General features: G+C 35.8%; 1 protein-coding gene across 7 annotated transcripts in view; it reads right to left on the reverse strand.

Moving 5' to 3' along the window:
* ckap5 (cytoskeleton associated protein 5) overlaps positions 1-18,040 on the reverse strand; it is a 76,327-nt gene that overhangs the window by 46,508 nt on the left and 11,779 nt on the right. For all 7 annotated transcript variants that reach the window (XM_062963806.1, XM_062963721.1, XM_062963518.1 and 4 more), the window contains exons 2-11: positions 10,237-10,329; positions 7,407-7,600; positions 5,986-6,192; positions 4,103-4,274; positions 3,758-3,890; positions 3,421-3,524; positions 2,830-2,943; positions 2,325-2,429; positions 1,266-1,355; positions 1,002-1,166 (exon numbers count right to left, since the gene is read on the reverse strand). In XM_062963806.1, coding sequence (XP_062819876.1) covers positions 1,002-1,166; positions 1,266-1,355; positions 2,325-2,429; positions 2,830-2,943; positions 3,421-3,524; positions 3,758-3,890; positions 4,103-4,274; positions 5,986-6,192; positions 7,407-7,600; positions 10,237-10,293 — 1,341 coding nt within the window. In that variant the 5' untranslated portion in view covers positions 10,294-10,329. The remainder of the gene's footprint in view (positions 1-1,001; positions 1,167-1,265; positions 1,356-2,324; positions 2,430-2,829; positions 2,944-3,420; positions 3,525-3,757; positions 3,891-4,102; positions 4,275-5,985; positions 6,193-7,406; positions 7,601-10,236; positions 10,330-18,040) is intronic.

The following is an 18,040-nucleotide window of genomic DNA, read 5'->3' on the forward strand; positions in this document are numbered from 1 at the left end:
TCCCCAAAGGGATTCAGAGAAGCCTGAAAACTGAACTCTGTGAAAGTGCTGAAGACGATAGGATTATAAGTTAAAAGCAGTATTTCAAGATGGCTTCCTAAAAATCAAGTGCACTCCTGGATAATCTCACTCTCTTAAAGAGAACTAGCTGTGCCCAGCCACGCGTTGCTGTGGCGAAATATGGTGGTATGGGAAATAAAGTATTGAGGAATTGGTGGTAATTAAGGGAAAGGGTACATGTTTTCCCCTGACATTAAGTCCAGTCATGTCTGACTCTGGGGGTTGGTGCTCATTTCTATCCAGTTCAAAGCAGATAATATAAGATTATAAATGGGTTATATAGCTGTGTGGAAGGGCCTTGAGTCTACATTGCCATATAATCCAGTGCAAATTAGATAATCTGTGGAAGAGGCCTAAGTGAAGCCTAACTCTGCCTGTCCCCTGGGCTGAGTCGGTTGCTAGGAGACCAAGTGGGTGGAGCTTAGCCTTTTAACAGGCAGCAATTGGATAAAAACAATTATTCCTCTCCCTCTAATTAGGACTTTATTTTTCTTTTCTTTTTGTTGTATCAACCTAGAGCTGTGGATGATGGGTTGTATTGTCAAATTTCGAGGTTGGGGGGCCTGTAGTTTTGTTGTTTTGTCCGCTGCCCTGATGCCATCACTCTTTTATATATATAGATTATAGATTGCTACTCACTTTTTGTTTGCTATGATTGCAGATACCGCAGTAATATTGTAAATACCATGCATAACTTATAACAGAGGAAGAAAAGTATCAACCTGCTTCTATTTTTTACATACCACCCCAAAATGCTTCTAAAACACATGTCATTGAACCACTTATGCTAAACCACTGCTCCCTTACCAGACTGAAACAAATATGCTATAAATTTTATTATTTGTTGAATGACTACAGAAAAGTTATCTCCCCATCTAAAATAGATTCCAGAAATCTTATTTCAAGTGCAGACTCTGCTGAAGAAACGGGTTTTCTTTTACCTTGAGAAGAGCAGCACAGAAAGGTTTGAGAAGGGCCTTGGAAAGGGTAGAAGGAGTACAGTGACGAAAGCTTCTTGCAATGAAGAGGGACGTTTGCTGCTTGATGGTTGGATTTTTATTGTCCATCACAGCCAATATATCCTCACTGAGGTTTTGTAATGTTGTCTGAAATGGTTGGATGAAGGAATATTGTTTCAGAAAAAAGAAAGTTTAAGAAGAAAAGTCTGCCAGTCTTGTTTTGAATATTCACTATCATGCACTTACAGTGAGGAAGACTGCATCAATGGCTTCTTGCAAAGCTTGCACCACCTGTGGCTTTTTCTCCTTGAACTTCTCTAGGATAGTTGGGACGACCTATAAAACATTATCCAAGTATTAAAGCTGGAAAGTTTATTTCATTCTGTGTATCATAAGGAAATTCAAACCTATCTCACACAGTTATTTGATCATACTTCAATTTATTACATTAAGAAATTTTGTAAACAAAAGAAGCAGCAGCTGTGGTCTAGTAAAAATAGCCCTTCGAAATAAATATATACTATTTCTCCATTTGTAGTCCCATAATAGAGAGCCAAAAGACCGACACAATAGAGCAGATTGATGAAAAAGAAAGTGCTCTAAAAGATACCCTTCCGATATCTTTCAAAAGTTTTTTTTTTCGTGTCAGGAGTGACTTGAGAAACTGCAAGTCACTTCTGGTGTGAGAGAATTGGCCGTCTGCAAGGACATTGCCCAGGGCTGCCCAGATGTTTTACCATCCTTGTGGGAAGCTTCTCTCATGTCCCCGCAAGGGGGGCTGGAGCAGAATGAAGAAGCTCATCCATGCTTTCCCTGGATTCAAACCGGCAACCTTCAGGTCAGCAGTCCTGCTGGCACAATGGTTTCATTCACTGTGCCACCAGGGGCTCCCTTTCAAAAGTATGAGGCATTTTGATTCCAGAATCCATTTTACTTTCTGCAAAATCTGCCAAATGTGGCAGTAGCAGCAGGATCAATAATAATAATACCTACCCACCTCTCCTCAAGTCTCAAGGCAGGTTTAACTTAAAATTGAAATACAATCAAGAACTAAAAATACATAAAACCATTAAAAACAAACCCATTAAAAACACAGAAACAAGATTAAAATATGAAGCATTACACATTAAAATCATTCATACCAAAAATATCAATTTAAAATTCATAGAATGTAGAGGGGTATGATGCTTTGTTAATGGAGTCTGAATAGAAGCTAAATTTACACAGGAAAGCAGAAGTGCTTTGGTGTTAAGATAGTAGTTTTATTTACTGCATTAGTTTGCAGATAAGCACAATGCTACTCACATGACCAGCATACTGCCCAAATTTCTTCCTAAGTCCAGTAGCCAGACCAGTAAGGCATTTGGCAGCCAAAGCAACCAACATCACATTGGTATCTTTTCCAACAACCTATAAAAGACAAAGGAAAATGGAATAGTAGGACATTCAATATAGGATACATACGTGAATCTCAGCAAACTAAGATTCAGGATGAGTGGTTTTACAACCTGATTGCCTGATCTCATGTTTTAGTACCTATATAAATAGCTTTCCCACATTTTTCCATTTTGGAATGTGTGAGTTCTGAGCTCTTAATTTTTGGCAGACATAACTCACTTTATCTGCGTGTAAATATAAAGGGCATATATACTTATCTAAGATTCATTTCTACTTTCACACATTTCTACTTTCTCATCTTCAACAGAAGTCTGTGAATAATCATCATAACCACATTCCAACTTTTAAGTATAATAATGAGAGTCTATCTTTGGATACAAAAGCCACATTTGAGTGATACAGAAATCCTTGCCTTCTTAAGGGCTTTCACCAAGTCTGCATAGTCTCCAGCCTCCAGTTTGGGATTTTTAACCAGCACTTCCACCGCTTCCAAAGCTTCTTTCCTCTCTTGCCATTTTTTGGCCTCCTGTAATACAAACATTATATATCCCTTAGCCTTAAACATTCTAATGCTGGCATGCAGCTGGCTTCACACATATTCACAGCGTATGTTCATAGCTTTATATACAATGACATTGTCCAAAGGTTTCCAATCGATACCAACATTCTTTTTTTAACTATTCCTTCCTCCGTGTGTTTGTGTACATATATTTTAGATGATACACCTCTGGCAGGACCCATTGTATTGGGTTGTTTTACTTGTAAAGTGCCACATGTATCAATGGTGCTATATAAACCATGTTAAAAATAATAATGCCCTTGACCATGATGCCAATTTGAATTACACAATTGAAAAATAAAATTGTTTTAGATACTTTACTATTCATAACATAGGAACTCTATGAAAGAAAACAGGACAGATTATCTTAACTACTGTGATTCAAAAACAGATTATAGAAAAAATAAAACAAGAAAAATAATTATTAATTGTATCATCACTTACGATTTTGTCATAGAAATCTTTGGGAAGTTTGGAGAGGATTTCAACAGCTTCCAGAAGTTCATAAGCATCCACCTGTGGAACAGCCTCATCACCATCATCTCCACCTGCAGAAAGGGAAATTAACAGATATAGCTAAAGATGGAATAATTTTGCCACTATTTACACTACAGTAAATATATAACTAGAAGTTATGAAAAACATACAAATGGTGCATTCAATGATATTATCCATATCCTGGCTTGCATTTTGCTTTGATGCCTACATACGTTCTCTAGCCAATATCATTCAATTTCCTGATGGCAAAAGCTCAGCTTTGAACTTCCAGGTCAAAAGTTACCTCCATCTGCATCCCCACCAGCTGCCTGTTGCTGCTCAAACTTTGCTTTCATTTCTTGCTGGGAGCGAAGGAATCTGGATTGCTTGGGAGCAGATGATGGCAGTTTGACCCATTCTTCTTCCAGTTCTTTTAACTACAAGAATAAAAATAATTGTTAAAATCTGAACATAAAATGCTGTGGAGTTTTTTTGGGAGGGGCGGGCACTATTTTTTAATTTTATAAGTAATAGCATTCTTTATGCCTTTCACAATGGAAGGCATAAATGATCTTAGAAAGTATATCCTGCTCTGCTGAGTGATCTCTTCTTGCTAAGAATGAAAGAAGATAAAGCTTGCCAAGCTTACCTGAAGAGAGTTTATATTTTGTAATGGAGGCCTAAGAGCATCCCTTATCCATCGATAGATTTCAACAGCAAGGAGTTTGGCTTCATCTCGAACAGCCTTCTCTCGAGACTCAAAGAGTTTTGGCAACACTTTGATTATTGGCTTCAATGAGATTATTTTTGAACCAAATTCACTGAAACATACGAAAGATACATGTTTATAGAGCAAGAATTATATTACCACAATACTATCACGTACATTATTGTTCTTTATATACAGTCATACAGATGCATAACTGTCAACAGTTTCAAGCACTATCACTTTAGGGTTACAGTTAAACTAACATTAAAAATGATCCTAGATAATCTACTGTCTAGCAAATACACATAAAATGAAAGCCTCATGCATACAATAAAGCATACAATGTGATGCTGAAATAAATTCTGCATCTCCTCTCTTCAAAATTTTGGGATCATATACTTTTAGGTCACATCTAGATGTTGAATGTCTAAGAAACTTTTTTTTAATAAGGGTCAATAACATTTTGAATTTCTTATGAGCAAATTCTTTAATTTTAAGATTTTGCAGTAGCTAGGAGTATGCTAAGCATTTTTTAAATCTTCAAAAATGTCTGAACACTTTTACTGCAAAACAGAAATACTGAAATAATTTAATCAAAAATTAATACATGGAAATGTCCTACTTGTTACCTGACTTGTTGTTAACTAATCCATGGTATTAAACAAAAACCAAACAAAAACCAGAGTATACATATGTGGGATGTAGTCAGGATCCGAGAATGTACTCAAATGAAGTTTACTAAATATGGCCTTTCCCAGCAAGCAGACTGGTTTTAGAGGCTTTATTTAATCAAAATATTATAGGGATTTAATTACATTTAATCACAGTCAAAACACCACATAAAAAGAAATAATGTGTATGCAATAACCTTCTCGTTGTAGTTTCATTTTAAAACTGCAGTTCAAGGGTGGGAAGAGACTTGGGAGTAACCTCTGCTGTTAGTAATCAGCTAATACTTTTCTAACAACTACTGACATGGAAAATGGGTTTCAACTATATCATTTTATCTGCTCTGGTTGGTTCTGCCATATATAATCTTGAGCAGCCATTGGTCACAACCCTTACCCTGGGAGTGGACTGCACCTCAGGTCAGTGAACTTGTTACCAAGCCACAGGGATCAAGAGCAGAATCTGGGTAAAATTTGTTGTTTAGCAACAGCTACAACAATACCGTGTTTCCCCGAAAATAAGACAGTGTCTTATATTATTTTTTGCTCCCAAAGATGTGCTAGGTCTTATTTTTAGGGGATGTCTTATTTTTCCATGAAGAATTCACATTTATTGTTGAACAAAAAAAATGAACATTTATTATATACTGTACAGTAGTTGTCATCACAAACCAACATAACCAAACCAGACAAACTATGACTTCTGTCAAGAATGTCTTGTACTACTGTCTAAATATAAATAACATTTTAATATATTATTACCATTATTTCCATGTACAACTGGTGTGTACATTTACCGATCCTGCAAGTTCTGGTGTTTTGTTTGGCGGGCGCCGGGCATGCTTCCAAACAAAAACTTTGCTAGGTCCTACTTTCGGGGGAGGCCTTATATTTAGCAATTCAGCAAAACCTCTGCTAGGTCTTATTTTTTGGGGATGTCTTATTTTCGGGGAAACAGGGTAGCTTTGGAATATTCTTCTGTTCTACAAATATATTACAATACACATAGAAGAGAAAAGTATACGGAAGTTGTTGCTGTACATTATGACATTATCCTAGAATTACTGTGTTCTGAAATCTAGAACAATATCAAATTCTGTCAATCACCACTGGCACCTCTGCAGATTAAATGTCAGTGACTTCAGAGGATCTTACCTTAGTGCTTTCCTCAGTGTCTCTATACATGCCACTATGATCTTGGGGTTCTTGTTGTCCAAGCCTTTGAGCAGCTCTTCTTGTACGATTTCTCCCTTCTCAATTTCAATGAACATAAAACATATGTCTATGCCTAGTTCCTTGGCTTTGGCTTTAGGCTGATTGAACACTTTATTTACAACTCCTGACACCACTTCTCCTGTTGTTCTTCAATACAGAAAAAGAAAGAAAAGAGGTCAGCAATAGTTTTAGCATACAGTAAAGGTAACACTTTTCTTTCTAGGGTAAATTAGTTTTATATTTGGAACACACAAAAATTATTCCCTCTTCCTCAAACTAGTTAAAGCATAGAATTCCATTTCCATTCATGCTGTTAAACAGCTCTAAGGCCATTCACAAAGTACTTGCTCCAACATAAGCTGTAAAAGCACTAAATTGATTTTGCACACTCTTCTAAGCACACGTTTTAATCAGTCATGGAAAGAATTTTAAAAGATTTGCTACACAGGTCACTTTAATCTATACCAAGCCAAATGCGGATTGGAAAGGAACACCACCCCTGTTTTACTTGATATTAAGATAAGTGAAAATATATTTTATTATAATATTTTAATCCATCTAGGGGCATGTTCAACATTACAGTTATAACCAGGCTAAAAAGTATATATATAGGCACTATCAAGCACACAACTTCATTTAAATAAGCAGCTTTCAAGAGGATGAAGTGCATAAAAGGAAAAATAGACACTGCATTTGTCTAGAAAAGTGCTTGGCAGCCACAGCAGATGCAGAGGCTAATTCACAATTAACCACCAGCCCGTTTTGGATCAAAAAGAAAATCAAGTCATTTCTACTTTTCTTTTTCAGGGTTTGGAGGATCTTTCTATGCTTTGAGATGGATATTTTAGAAACACCATTGTTTGTATAGGCCTATGAAGGCTCATTAAAAAGCCCCAGAAGATGCTTGCAGCTTACAAAACATACACTTCTATTCCTGTATAGAACAATACCTTATTTTAACAAGTCAAGAAATTATCTGCCTGTACCTTGATCAATGAAAGTGAAAGCCAGCTGAAATAAACCTTTATTTCAGGGTCACAAAAGGCAAAACACACTTTTCAAGTGACAATCCATGTTTTATTTAGAATTTTTTGGTCTTATTTGGAATATTAGCATATCAAAAAGTCAATTTTCCAAATAAGTCAGAGGCCCAGTTCAGATAATGTTGTTATTGTGTGTCTTCAATTAATTTCTAACTTATGAAAACCTTGAGGCAAATGTATCATGACATTTGTTCAGAAAGAGTTTCTTTTTGTCTTTCTCTTAAGCTATCATTAAAATAAAATTATTTGTAGAGCAGTGCAATAGCTGGTAAAATCCCTTCCTAGAAGAACTGCACTGAAGCACAACAAATTACTTACTTTCCTGCAACATGAGCATTTTCAACATAAGCAAGTGCTGCTTCCAGTCCTTTCAGTTGAGCTACTGCATTGGAGTCTGTCACAAATTTCTTTATAAGTCCAAGATACTTTGACCATTCAGGGCTCTTCTCATCATCTATCTTTTCAAACAACTTCAAAGCTTCTTCATATCCATTTAGCCTGGCCTTCCACAACTAGGGGGAAAATAGAAAGAGATGAATTTTGACTACACTGAGCTTATGTGAACATACTATTTTTTTCAAATTTTCAATTTTCTCAACAACTAAACAAAACTAAGTGGAGTTTTTTCTCTCTTTTAAGAGATAAAAAGTATCATATAAATACATATAATAACAGCAACAATTTCATTTTCTTTATAGCTACACATGGAAACGTACAATTTTCTCTGCACTGTAAGTTTCCGTAGAATGTTTCAATATTAAGTAATGTGTCATCATGAAGACAGAGGGAGGCTATTTATCTGTAGTCCAAAAAGCACATTTCAAATCAAACTAGCCTAAAGCAAGTTGATTTGATGCGTAGCAATAGTACAGCGAAATAAATCTCATGAAATAATTCTCATGAAAGAAATCACATTCAACAATATCACTGATCTCATAAAGTTATGCAAGATGACTTGAGGACATAGTCATGTTCAGATTAGTGAACATATTTGGATGCTATAATGATAAGGTAGCTGAGACTTAAAATCCCTTAAATGCCAAGATAAAGAAATCAGAAAAAAAACCCAGACAGGTCATATCTAAAGATGGAGACCAGCTGCTTTCTACATTAAAAAAAAACTTCTTTGGGACTGAATTTAATATGAAGATTCATTTCAGTTATAAACAAGATCAAATTGGAATGTTTAACTTCAGCTCCAAAAATTGAATAGGAAAGAAACCTGGATTCACAAATATTTTATAGGAGAGACAGATAATACAGTGGCTAGTTCAGCCAACCTGAACATTATCATAATACACAACTTTGAATATCTGTGATGCACAATGATAATGTTAGGAGCCTGTCAAGATGATCCAGAAATTTACAAGCTAGTTAGCTATATAAGTTCTGAATAAAGTAATAGATTTCAGACAATGGCACAGTTTTAAGAAACAGAACAAAGACCAAAATAATTATAGAGATAAGTAGGCTCCAAATGAACTTGGGCTCACAACATCATGACACAGTTGATTCCTCCAACAAATTCAGCACTGAAAGCACAAAGCAAAAAATTAAAAGAAAGTCAGCCAATGAACTACTACATTTCTAATAATGGGTTATTGCATTAAATTAGCAAAAGCATTCAAGCCTATTCTCCGGGTTTCTTTTTCTAGGAGATTTTTCACTGATGACCTAAAAGGTGGAAGGTAACCAATGAAGAGCAGGATAAAGATAAATGAAGGAAGCAGTGCTGTTACTATACATGAGAAAACAAGACTAATACCATCTCATCAGACTACTTGGCATTTGGAAAATCTGTAACTAGGTTGTGTAGTTGCAACTGAAAACTGAATGGATCTTGATGAAGCTAAAGTTGTCAAGTGGAAAAATAGAATGAGAGACCTGGAGAATAGAAGGAGGACCTGAGACAAATGCTGAAAAGTTCTATGTTGTTTCAGTGGATTGTGATGTGTGTGCATTCATGTTTATAAAAATTATGAGCAGCCCAAAGTACAAATATACAACAAAAAGGTAATATCTAACTAATGTGAAAGATGTATCCGGCAACAGCAAAAATATCCTTGTGGGCAGAAAAATCAGGAAATTCCAACTGGATGGCTCCCTGCAAGGGTCTTCCTCCAGGGGCAAACCAAGAATGGGCAACTTGGAAGTCCCCAAACAGATTCTGAAGTGGAGTTGACAGATCAAAAGACAACCTTGCAAAATGGAACTACCTAGAAGAATCCTCCACTTTGTGCGATTGTGGAGCAGAATAAACAACCTAACATCTGTATGTTTGCCCACAATGCCCTACCTCATGCACAGAGGAAGAACTGTTTAAGCTACAGACAATGCGGTCACTGTAGCCCGTTTTTGGTCTAAAATTATTTAGCTGCTTGTGCTCCCTTTATTTTATCAGTTTATACTTATTTATTTATGCAATGCTTTTGACACAAAATAAATAAAAGATATATAAAGGATAGAGTGAGACATGTCAGATGAAGCACAAACACCACCAGACTGACTATGGAAAATAATTTGGGACTTGAGATTCTGCATGATGATGTAGTCAAATACAGTTCCTAAGTATCAATTTTTATAAATCACCACTATATGGTTCTTCCTAGACCACTACATGAAAGAAGAGGTAAGACTCGGGTGTAAACCATGTCAAAAAAATTAAACATGGAGATAAAAAAAGTTAAAAAAAATACTGTATGAGGTATTTGGAGAAGAGAACCATCCAATAAAGAATAAAAGTACCACAGAACTCTAGAGTAAAATAAGTCCCTTCCTGCCGTTGTCCTTTATAAAGAAATGCTATGCTCTCCCCTGCTTCCCAGTGCCATGTGTTGAAATATAACTGTATGTGGAAAACAGACATTGTTTCTAGTAATCCAGATTCATTTCAAAGAAATCTACTCAAATGAAGGATGGCATATACAAATAATTTATTGTCTTCTTGACATTGGAAACGTGTTAGTGATCACAATGTAACCACTATGTCATGGCTCTGTGGAGGGAAGCACACTTTCAATTTTGTTAAAATCAAATTGTTGATGTGTTTGACAACATTCTTGAAACTTGTGATGATAAGAATATTAGCCAATATCATAAGCAAAAACCAGACAGGAAACTGCCATTTCTTAATACAGAATAATCTTACCTTATGTTCACATTTCTGATCAATGGGCAACTTCGACCACTCACTATCATCTCCCATGATGCTTTAACGTCTTGTACTTCTTCACAGTAATTCCTAGGGTAAGACAAAAAAGTTGAACTAACATTTTTCTGGAACATGAGAAGCTGAACTGGCAGATAATTATAGGACATGACTGAAACTGCAGCATTTAAAATACCACCAACCATAAAAAGAAAGCAGAAGACAATTTTAGATATGGCTCTGCAGATATCACATATTTGGATTCTGTGAAGTCAAAATCCAAATTCTATACTCAAACATATTCACATACTCTCCTTGAAACAGCTTTCTTCTCTTGACATTTTTTTTAATTAAAAGTTTTTATTAAGTGAATTAGTGGCATACAGAATATGAAAAAGACAGGACTAAGGAAAATGAGATGGGGCAAATGTTGAGAATGATAAAAAGATAAAGATATGGCAAGAGTAATAAGACTACATCACTATATATAAGAATAGCATACAAAAAGCCAAGGAGTCATGTCAATTTGTTAAATGAATTTGTTATATGATCGTGTAACATAGGTGGAGTTGAAGGTAGAGATTTTTCTTACGCACTAGATATATAAAATCTTTTTTAAGCAATTCTCTATTTCTTTTCTGGCACTATCAATTTAAGTAAATAAAACCAGACCCACAAATTTAAGGACAGGCAGTACCTGGATTATGAACAAGAAAGGTTTGTTCTTAAGTTGAATTTGTATGTTAGCCAGTGCAGATACATTTTTCAAGTGCAGCTCCAGTCAAAACAGATTTTTTTTACTTTTGGATAGCATAAGGAATAGCTAGAATCCCTGTAATGTTTGATTTGCTGTGCACCCCTGTTCAGAAGATTTCACCTCATTTTCTATGCCTTTGACAACTGGATTTTGAAAATGTTGGGTTGTCATGGAAACAAGGATTGGTGATAAAGCTTCAACAGAGACACCCTTTCCCCAGGATAACTCTTGTAGGAGTGAATTTCCCTTCCTAGGGGTAGGTTTCCTCTCACTTCCTTTTGTCTCATCCCCAATTGTAACTTGGAGTGGTATGTAAGTCAGATGTTTATAACTCGGGAGCTGCCTGTATTGGACTCTCCAGGGCATAATAGGTTGCCATTAGCAGAACTTCACAGTGGTTCTACTTTGATAGCCTTTGAAATTATCAATGACCAAGTTTTCCTTTACCAAAGACATAAAAACCGCTGTTTATGCAATGTCACTGCAAAGTGCATACAGAGAATGGCAAACTGAGAAAGAAGTAGTGAAAGAATGCATGACAAAATGGGCAATTAATATTAAGAAACCAATTCATATGGATCAATGGGAAAATATCTGGAACAAGAAATTAAAACAAATGTACTCATACGACTTAAAGGAGAACTGAATAAAAATGTTCCACAGATGGTACATAACCCCAAAACAATTAGGATTCATAAATAAATCTCTACAGACCAACTGTTGGAAATGTAAGAAAGAACAAGGATCCTTCTTCCACATGTGGTGGACTTGTGAGAAAGCAAAGAAATTTTGGAAAGAAATCCACGAGGCATCACAAAAAATTCTAATCATTAAATACCAAATGAGACCAGAACATTTATTACTAGGGATTTCAGAAGAAAATCTTAAAGAAAACAACAAACTTCTACTTAATTATATGATGACGGCAGCGAGGATTATCTACGCAAGGAATTGGCGAAAAGAAAAGACACCGGACGTAGACCAATGGATATTAAAATTAATGGAAATAAAGAATATGGACAATCATATCTATTAACCAAACAACAAGGATTACCAAAGAAAAGCACTGACTGGCAACCCCTATTAAACCTTTTTTTATAAAAGAAAAGAACATTAAAATAATACAAATATAGAATACCAGTGATAAAACAACACGAAAAATCTGGAGTATAGGGAAGCTACAATGATAATGGAAAATAAAAAACATTGGGGCAGACCCCTTTATAGACTACAATCAATATAGATAAAGATGGAAGTCAACAGACCTCCAACACCTTCTTTTTTTTTCCTTCATTTTTTTATTATACTACTTTTTCAATTATTACCTTTCTTATTTTTTCCTTTTTCTTTCTCCCTCTTATTTTTCTCGCTTCTCTTCCCTTATTTATTCCCTACTTTACTATAAACCACATTGTTCCCCCACTTTTAATGTATTCTTTGGAAAAATCACAAAAATAATTTTTTTTTAAAAAAAGATTTTGTTTAGACGAATTAGCAACTTTTTTATTATTAAGCAATTGTTATTTGAAACTCACTCAATTAATGGGATTTCTACTGATTAATTTTGAATCCATTTGCCTACTACATCCAGAACCTTTTTTAAAATACCTCTTTAATTGTAGTTTCAATCTAAGCATTTCTAGCCTACTAATTTCTTTTACCCCTTTCACTTGGTAGTACACAAACTCTCCTCTCTACTTACTTCTTTCAATTCTGCACTTTGTCAATATGATTCTATCCCAAATCAATCCCAGGATACAGCAACTGCACAAATATATGTGAAACAAATTGCTGAACATTGTTAGAGACAATAAAACAGCACTGTCTTATACTAAAAAACTCTCTATGCAATACTAGTCATTTTTACTTTTGGATCAAAACCACAAAAATAACAATACTTCACTGATGCTTTAAAATTACACCTTATGTACACCTGGTCATATAGTAAGATTTGACTTGAGCTTTGGCAAACTATGCCTCAAATATGAAAAGAATGAGAATAAGGGAAAATAAATGTGGATGTTGTGCTTACTAAGCCTTGTATCATTTTGTTATAATATAGTGGCAGTTTGGATAAAGATAATTTATTTTTCTCTCTGAGTGAACAATCGACAAAGAAAAAACAGTGAAAGGGCCTATTTCAGCTGTGGCCTGGGTTTGTCTACAAGTTTCTTTGAGGTTATATCAAAATCCAAATACTTTGTTCTGTTACATTTGCTTTTCTCATATCTTTTTGTCTTATGGCACATATTTACCACTACTTTGTATTCAAACCTGAATTCTCTTGAGATTAAATGATTTAAATGGTTTTTAAGACGACTGAGTGGATTAAGGGAATCAACTAGTAACTTTTGTGAGCTTACTTATGCAACTGCTATCTCCATGTCTCCCTAAGAAATAACCTCTCCCAAAACCTGAATGTTCTAACACCCTTAAGCAAGCAAAATGATAGTAACAAAGTTATAATGAGACGAATTCATAATAGTAACATAGATCTTAGTAATCATATTAGCTTTTCTAAAAAGAAAAATCCTATCCAAATAGTTCACCGATTGTTCTTAAACCAGGCTGGAGCTTCAAAGCCACAGAATGGCAGTTCAGCAATACAAATTGTTCTCGTTGTTTTGATGTCAAATCCATTTTTACTTCTGGCAGGTCTATAAATAAGAAGCTTTCAAGAGCTCCAGTCATCAGAAGCCCTACTAAAGTATTGCCAACTCAAGACTGTGGTTTTCTTCATTGAATATATCTGTTATAGTCTTCTTTTTTTACCTTTCACCTTCCTGAACATCACCATCTTTTCTAACTAATAATAATAAATGTGATTATTTTTATACAGTAGAGTCTCGCTTATCCAACATAAACGGGCCAGCAGAATGTTGGATAAGCGAAAATGTTGGATAATAAGGAGGGATTAAGGAAAAGCCTATTATGGATAAAAGTACATTATGATTTTACAAATTAAGCACCAAAACATCATATTTTACAACAAATTGACAGAAAAAGCAGTTCAATACACAGTAATGTTATGTAGTAATTACTGTATTTATGAATTTAGGACCAAAATATTGCAACATTTCCTGCAAAAACATTGACTACTAAAAGGCAGGCTGTGTTGGATAATACAGAATGTTGGATAAGCGAATGTTGGATAAGCGAGACTACTGTACTTATTTACATTTATGTAATTTGTGTTTTATGCAATGTGCTGATTTATTGTCTATATGTTGGGCTGGTTGGATGATGATTTTCTGAACTGTGTAGTTGTTATCCCTTTTGTTCGCCACTTTGAGTCCCATTCATGGGAGAAAAGTAAGATAAAAGTAAATAATAATAACAGCAACAACAACAACTCTTAATTAATTAATCTTATAATATACCCAAAGTAATATATTATCAGCCTCTAATAATTTCAGCATACAATTTTTGTCTGTTTATCTGTATTAAATGTTTATCTGTTCTCTAAAGAGAAGAAACTTCAAAAGAAAGACTGATGAATCTGTCACTAATTTAAATCCATTTCCTGTGGTCAAGCTTATAAGAAGTGAGCACGGTGGAAAGGCTTTATCAGCTATGCACACAAAAGTATTTAATATATCTACTGAAGCCACTTTAGACAGGCACTGCCTCATACAATGTTACAATGAACATTAATTTGAGAACCACCAAATTATTCCACAGCAGTAACTTCTATATTTTCAATGCTCTCTACATGTTCTGATTACTAATGAAGCAATGCACAAAACAAGTCAGAAATATTCAGAAAAATTCCAAGAGATCGTTTGTATTCTTTTGTAATTAGAAAATGGAAGGCTGTAATATATCTGACCTGAAAGTTATCTAGTCCAAGTATCCTAAAATGAGACTGCAATATTATGGTATGCTTCCAAGGAATATGCACAGCAGCACAGAAAACAAAACTCAGAATGTTCAACAAGTGCACTATACTAGCAATGGCAACCAAATCTGGGAAGAAGAAAGAAAGATTCCCAAGATTAGGAAACAAATTACAGGTTGAGTTTCCCTTATCTGGAAATCCAAAATACTCCAAAACATTTTGTCACCAGCCGTCCACTTACACCTTGAGTCACATGTCTGTTGCCTTTTGAGTTTTTCTTCAAGGTGCCCTGAGGGAAGAAACAGAATTGGGGAGGGGGGAGAGGATTCCACTTACACAAGGTCCCTGGAAATAGCAGATGTCTCAGACACTTCTGTGCTTGTCTTTTACCTAGCTAATTGAGGCATGTGAGTACCCAAGAAATGGTCCACAAGGGTAGGTGTGGAGCAAACCCACTGGGTATTGCCTGTAGTCAGCCCAGAGATAACTAAAAAGACTAATGGGGAAGGTTTAAGGAGGATTTTCCCTTGCTGTTCTGGCTACCTTGCTAAAAAAGAGGAAAGTATGCTGACAGCTGGGAAAACAACTGGGACATCTGCTTTTTTCAGGGGCCTTATATAAGCAGTCCTGTCTGCTTTTTCCCTTTGTTCCCTTTTGGGCTTCTTAAGGGAGGGTTCAGCAGGTACTAGATGTGTGACTAACCCCCTTTCCCCACTCTCTCTTTCACTATGCATATGCAAATACAGTAGAGTCTCGCTTATCCAACGTAAATAGGCCGGCAGAACGTTGGAAAAGCGAGTATGTTGGATAATAAGGAGAGATTAAGGAAAAGCCTATTAAACATCAAATTAGGTTATGATTTCACAAATTAAGCATCAAAACATCATGTTATAGAACCAATTTTACAAAAAAAAGTAGTTCAATACACAGTAATGCTATGTAGTAATTACTGTATTTACGAATTTAGCACCAAAATATCATGATATATTGAAAACATTGACTACAAAAATGCGTTGGATAATCCAGAACGTTGGATAAGCGAGTGTTGGATAAGTGAGACTCTACTGTACAGGTATTCCAAATTTTTTAAAAAGTGTGACCCCAAGCATTTTGAATAAAGGTAAAGGTAAAGGTTTTCCCCTGATGATAAGTCCAGTCCTGACCAACTCTGGGGGTTGGTGCTCATCTCCATTTCTAAGCCAAAGAGCCGGCGTTATCCGTAGACACCTCCAAGGTCATGTGACCGGCATGACTGCATGGAGTGCCGTTACCTTCCCGCCAGAGCGGTACCTATTGATCTACTCACATTTGCATGTTTTCGAACTGCTAGGTTGGCAGGAGCTGGGGCTAACAGTGGGCACTCGTTCTGCTCCCGCGATTTGAACCTGGCACCTTTTGGTCCGCAAGTTCAGTAGCTCAGCGCTTTAACGCACTGTGCCACCAGGGGCCCCTATTTAGAATAAGGGAGGCTCAATTTGTACATGAATGGTGAAAAGAGACTTAAAATTAAAAACTGACTAACAATATCTTGAAAACATTCAAGCATGACATTTAGTGTATTGCTGATCTACAAACATATGAACAGAACACAAGGAGAAAGGGAAACTCCCTTATCCACTGTTTCGGTGCTAGAGTCAAAATTCCAATGCCCTTTACGGCATGCCACTACATTATGCCGAATAGGATACCAGTAGACACCTCTATCCCCTGAAGACTAAAAACATTCAACTATGGGTGCCCATTAGCGTTAGAGAACATACCAGGCCCCTTCCTTTTCCATGCTTTGCTGAATCTGTCGAAGCATTTTCCTGCAGCACATCTGAAGGAAGCTTATGTTACAACCTCACCAACAGCTGACTAGCGTCACTTCTTCATGCCAGGAACAGATAGATCACATTATGATGTTAATGGGCAGCACTTGCTGTTCTAATATCCAGCCCTCCCCCTTCAGATTTGTTGTTGTTGTTTGCCTTGATGTCATATAATATATTCATTGCTGTAGGAAGTTGACACTGATGCATAGTTCAATCAAATAGCACTGTGCGTGCAGAAGTTACAAATGAAAACATACACAAGACACTGCCCCAATTTAAACAAGTAGTAGTTCAGGGTGGTTGTATGTTTTCCGGGCTGTATGGCCATGTTCCAGAAGTATTATCTCCTGAAGTTTCACCCACATCTATCTAAGCAAGGAAAGTTTATATATCTGTGGAAAGTCCAGGGTGGGAGAAGAACTCTTTCCACAGATATATAAACCTTCCTTGCTTAGTTTCTCCATACCTCACAACCTCTGAGGATGCCTGCCATAGATGTGGGCGAAACGTCAGGAGATAATACTTCTGGAACATGGCCATACAGCCCGGAAAACATACAACTACCCTGTGATTCCAGCCATGTGCGGAAATAACATTAGCACTAGTTTTCACTTGCATGATTTGGATGCAATAAAAATGATGAAAAGGAAGAAGATATAATGGAATATGAATTTAAAGGGGGAGAGAGGGAATGTGTGTGAGAGGAATGTATGAAACTGCAGTTGCACAATACTACTCTGCTGATGATTAAATTTGAAATACTATTTTGGATCATTGCCACTGTTGCCATTACTCACCAAGTTACTATTGTTCTGCTGCAATCCAAGAGAAACTAGATTTAAGATTTCATTTAGAAGCAAACCCTTAGATGAATTTTTAATGATATCTTCTGTGCCAATTCTCCAGCTATCCAACATTTGCAAAATGAAAAAGCAGTTGAGATTTACCCTACACCTTCAGGTTTGTTTTGTTTTCTTATAAAGTACATACAAACTGCACTTTATACTTAATAATCACTCTGTGAGGTCAGTTAGACAAAAAACAGTAATTTCCTCTGCTATATTCAGCAAGTTTATGTGATGAGCAAAGAGGTGATGCTTGCACAAGTCTTTTCTATCCAGTATTTTTCTGGTATAGAAACTTTTACACAAAATTTCAGTGCAAAGTTTCAAGTACTAAACTACCTTACTTACTGATTAAAAAAGATTTGAGAGAAAAGGTTTCCAACTTTAGTACTCTATAATGTTGACAGTTTGGGGTTTTATTAAAAATACAAACTTTGGAAATGCAATCTTATGTCTGCTTCCTTAGGAGTAAATCCTACTAAATTCAGATCCAGTTTTGAGTCAATATGCTTAAAGACTGAGTAGGCGTATCAGTCAAATGATCCAATAC

This window comes from Anolis carolinensis, chromosome 1 (assembly GCF_035594765.1).
Source record: "Anolis carolinensis isolate JA03-04 chromosome 1, rAnoCar3.1.pri, whole genome shotgun sequence".
Classification (NCBI taxonomy): domain Eukaryota; kingdom Metazoa; phylum Chordata; class Lepidosauria; order Squamata; family Dactyloidae; genus Anolis; species Anolis carolinensis.